At 43.4% G+C, this 3,914-nt stretch overlaps 1 protein-coding gene across 1 annotated transcript; it reads right to left on the bottom strand.

The window, feature by feature from the left end:
- Positions 1–248: 248 nt before the first annotated feature.
- On the bottom strand, positions 249–2,684 carry elfn1b (extracellular leucine-rich repeat and fibronectin type III domain containing 1b). The gene has a single exon (XM_060899446.1). The coding sequence runs from the start codon at positions 2,682–2,684 to the stop codon at positions 249–251; it is 2,436 nt and encodes an 811-aa protein (XP_060755429.1).
- Between the last annotated feature and the right edge of the window lie 1,230 nt (positions 2,685–3,914).

Genomic DNA, 3,914 nt, shown 5'->3' with positions numbered 1-3,914 from the left:
TATGAAGATTTGAGCACTTGAACATTGTTTAAATGGTCTTGATTTGACGCTCACCATGAGCACAACACAACTGTTCTTCACTGAGTTATTTGCAGTGAAATTTTTGTACCAGAGATGGCTAAATCCAAATCTCTAAATCACAAAGTTACTTACTGCAGCTTTAATAAAGACTGGCTTTATTTGGTCCAGAGAGTGAGGTGTGGTTTATTTAGCCACTTTTTAAATAAACTCTAAATTAAAATAAGCAATCATAATTTCTGTTGGGCAGACACTCCCTTCCAGTAGTCGAGGATGTCATGGAGGTCCTCATCTTTCGCAAACTGTACTTTTCTCCGTAATGCATGACCAGCAGCCATGTACTCCTCTTCATCCCTGTGGCGTTTGCGGTGGAGTTTGAACCGTTCCCATAGACTAAGTGATGGTCGGCAGGTGTACTCTGGGCTAGAGTAACCACTGAGGTTGTGGTACTGTGGTGAAAGCTGCGAATATGACAGCTCATGTGGTCGGGAGCGTGTTAGCGGCTCCAAGATGGATGACTTCCTGCTTGCAGAAACCTCCAATTGCTCCTCCATGTGGTGTGGGCCAGGGTACGAGTGCCGGTGCTCCGTGTAGTGTCGCGTTCTCTCTGCCTCTGATTTAAGTATCGCAGAAGTTGGGGTGACTGTCAGAATCCCAGACTCATCCAGAGACGTTTTCTCAATGTACTTGGACTCTGATCGATAGGCACCATCTGAACGGAATGATCGAGGGCTGCGTAAAGATCCACTTGATGATGTGCTGGCACGCTTAAGTGGTGCTTCCATACTGTGATGCCTCTGTAGTGGGTGGTGGTAACCTCCTTTATACACTGGTGATAGAAGACTGGACTTGCCTGGTGGGTGCTCAGATATAAGAACCAACTGAGGCTCAACGGTTGAGACGGCTCCAGATTTTACTGCCTGGAAGGATGCTGATTCAGATTTAAGTGCATCAATGCAATTGTTGATAATTTGATTCACTTTGTCCACTTCCTTGGCTATTGTGGATATCTCTGCTACAGACCCTTGGCTGTTTTCAGGTGGTGGAATGCTGCATTCAATGCGATCTGATTGGTCTGACCTTACTTCTATATAATTCCCTTTTGTTGTTTTGGGTGTTCCGGACAGTTCCTGTATCTTATATGGGTCTTTCTCACTGGCAGCTGGTAAATATGGCATCCTCTGAATGGGGTCGACAGTAGACATCATTTGCTTCTGTGATAGCTGAGAGATATTCCCACCTTCCAGTTCACCCCCATATTTCATCTCTATCAAATTCCTTTTCATCTTCTCAAGCTTCTTGCTCTTTGATTCATCTTCTTGCTTACGTTTTCTTAGGCAGTGATACACCACGCCCAACACAATGATCATTCCAAAGAAGCAACCCAATATGGTCATGATATAGTGAGTAGCTGTCGAATCATTTGGAACATGCTCTCTTATTGTCCTTGTGACAGTGGAGATAGTTAAGCATGTATGGTTATATCTCAGAGAATTACGTATGGAGGCTACACAGTATGTATAGTTTGTATGGGATTTAAGGTTGAGCAACTCAATCTCTTCCCTTTGGCTTTTTAAGTTCTGTATATCTGTAAAGAAGCTGTTGTTGTAAAGGACAAGAATATACATCTTTCGGAAAGGGTTTGGTATTTGGATAGTGATAACTGCACTTGTGTGTGTCACCTCTTTAAGCTTCATGATTGGGCGGGCATCTGGGTCAAAATATGTTGGGCTGATGCTTATGGGCTCATCTGGAGGTGTCCCTGAAGGGCAGTCTTCCAGTCCACAAGGGGTCAGATCTGGCAGGATTGTGGGAGTGCCTCCATCTGAAGATCCCAGCAGGTATTGGGTCACATTGTCATCTGTGCAGACTGTAGAGAGAGCATGGAATGCATTCCGATATGTTGGCATCCTTGGATTTTGGCTTAAAAGGCTATAGCCAGAAAACCCAGCTGGTGTATCACATACCATCCTCTCGCTTGTCCTGTTAGGGAATGCTACTAGCCAGCGCAGGAATCCAATTAGCTCACAGGAGCACATGAAAGGGTTTGAGTAGAGTTCACAGGTTGTCAGCTTTGACAGACCACGAAATGTATTTCCATCCAACTGCTGAATCCTGTTCATGGAGAGGTCAATATTCTCAATAGCAGGACACTCCCAGAAAGCATTTGGTGAGACAGTCTCAATCAAGTTTGCTTGAAGGTAGAGGTACTGCAGACGGCCCAAGCCTCGCAGCATGCCCTCTGTTAAGTTCCTTAGCTTGTTAAAACCGATTTGCAGTACTTGCAAATTGAACTGAGCAGAAAATGCCCCATCTTCTATGTAGGAGATGTCGTTCTTAGTCAAGTTCAGGTAGGTGAGGTTGCTGAAGCGGCTTAGAGCAGAAAAATGGATGCTCCGAATCTTGTTTTCATTGAGCCGTAGGTCAACAATAGTGCTGTTGATATGTAGTGGAATTGCTTCATATGGTGGCTGATTCTGGCTGCAGATTGCCAGCCACACAAAACCCTTCTCCCCTTCAATTAGCCAACAATCAGCTTGGGCCACTGGCATCTGTGAAAATGACAAAAAGAAAACTGCCACGGTCCACCAGAAGAAGGCACTGGTCACTATACCTCTAACATTTCCACTTGACCGAGCTGAATTGCTCACATGCGTTTCCTTCATGGCTCATACAGGTGATAGCACAGGTTCACCCTCTTGGAGAAATAAAAAATTACAGATGGTTATTTACTTTTGCAATCCTGCCACACCTGTAACGTCCACTTTAATGCTTGTTAGCAATTGAGCTGATCTGGTCTGTTCCTTCGGAAGGATAGTCAAATCAGATTTGGCAGAAGCTGAATGTCTTGGTTGCCTTTTCACTTATCAAAAGAAACATCCAGTTATGATCTCAGATGTGTACAACTTCTGGTCAGATTGGACCACTGCAGTGCTCCACAAATTGCTGGTGAACAGTTGCTGGCTTGTACACTCCATTTCTGTCATTTTTGACCCTAGAAAAAAAGACAACAAACATGAGACATGATATAATACACCAGAGGCTTAGATGGGTGAGGTTTTGGATTTTAACCCCTTTGAAATAATTTCCAATTCCAAAGATTTATTCATGAATGGTTAACATAAAACACAGACACATAAACGTTGATTATACAACCCCGATTCCAAAAAAGTTGGGACAAAGTACGAATTGCAATTAAAAATGGAATGCAATGATGCGGAAGTTTCAAAATTCCATATTTTATTCAGAATAGAACATAGATGGCATATCAAATGTTTAAACTGAGAAAATATATCATTTAAAGAGAAAAATTAGGTGATTTTAAATTTCATGACAACAACACATCTCAAAAAAGTTGGGACAAGGCCATGTTTACCACTGTGAGACATCCCCTTTTCTCTTTACAACAGTCTGTAAACGTCTGGGGACTGAGGAGACAAGTTGCTCAAGTTTAGGGATAGGAATGTTAACCCGTTCTTGTCTAATGTAGGATTCTAGTTGCTCAACTGTCTTAGGTCTTTTTTGTCGTATCTTCCGTTTTATGATGCGCCAAATGTTTTCTATGGGTGAAAGATCTGGACTGCAGGCTGGCCAGTTCAGTACCCGGACCCTTCTTCTACGCAGCCATGATGCTGTAATTGATGCAGTATGTGGTTTGGCATTGTCATGTTGGAAAATGCAAGGTCTTCCCTGAAAGAGACATTGTCTGGTTGGGAGCATATGTTGCTCTAGAACCTGGATATACCTTTCAGCATTGATGGAGTCCTTCCAGATGTGTAAGCTGCCCATGCCACACGCACTAATGCAACCCCATACCATCAGAGATGCAGGCTTCTGAACTGAGTGCTGATAACAACTTGGGTCGTCCTTCTCCTCTTTAGTCCGAATGACACGGC

The sequence above is a fragment of the Neoarius graeffei genome, chromosome 18 (genome assembly GCF_027579695.1).
Source record: "Neoarius graeffei isolate fNeoGra1 chromosome 18, fNeoGra1.pri, whole genome shotgun sequence".
Lineage (NCBI taxonomy): Eukaryota > Metazoa > Chordata > Actinopteri > Siluriformes > Ariidae > Neoarius > Neoarius graeffei.
This window is presented reverse-complemented; position numbering and strand designations above follow the sequence as displayed.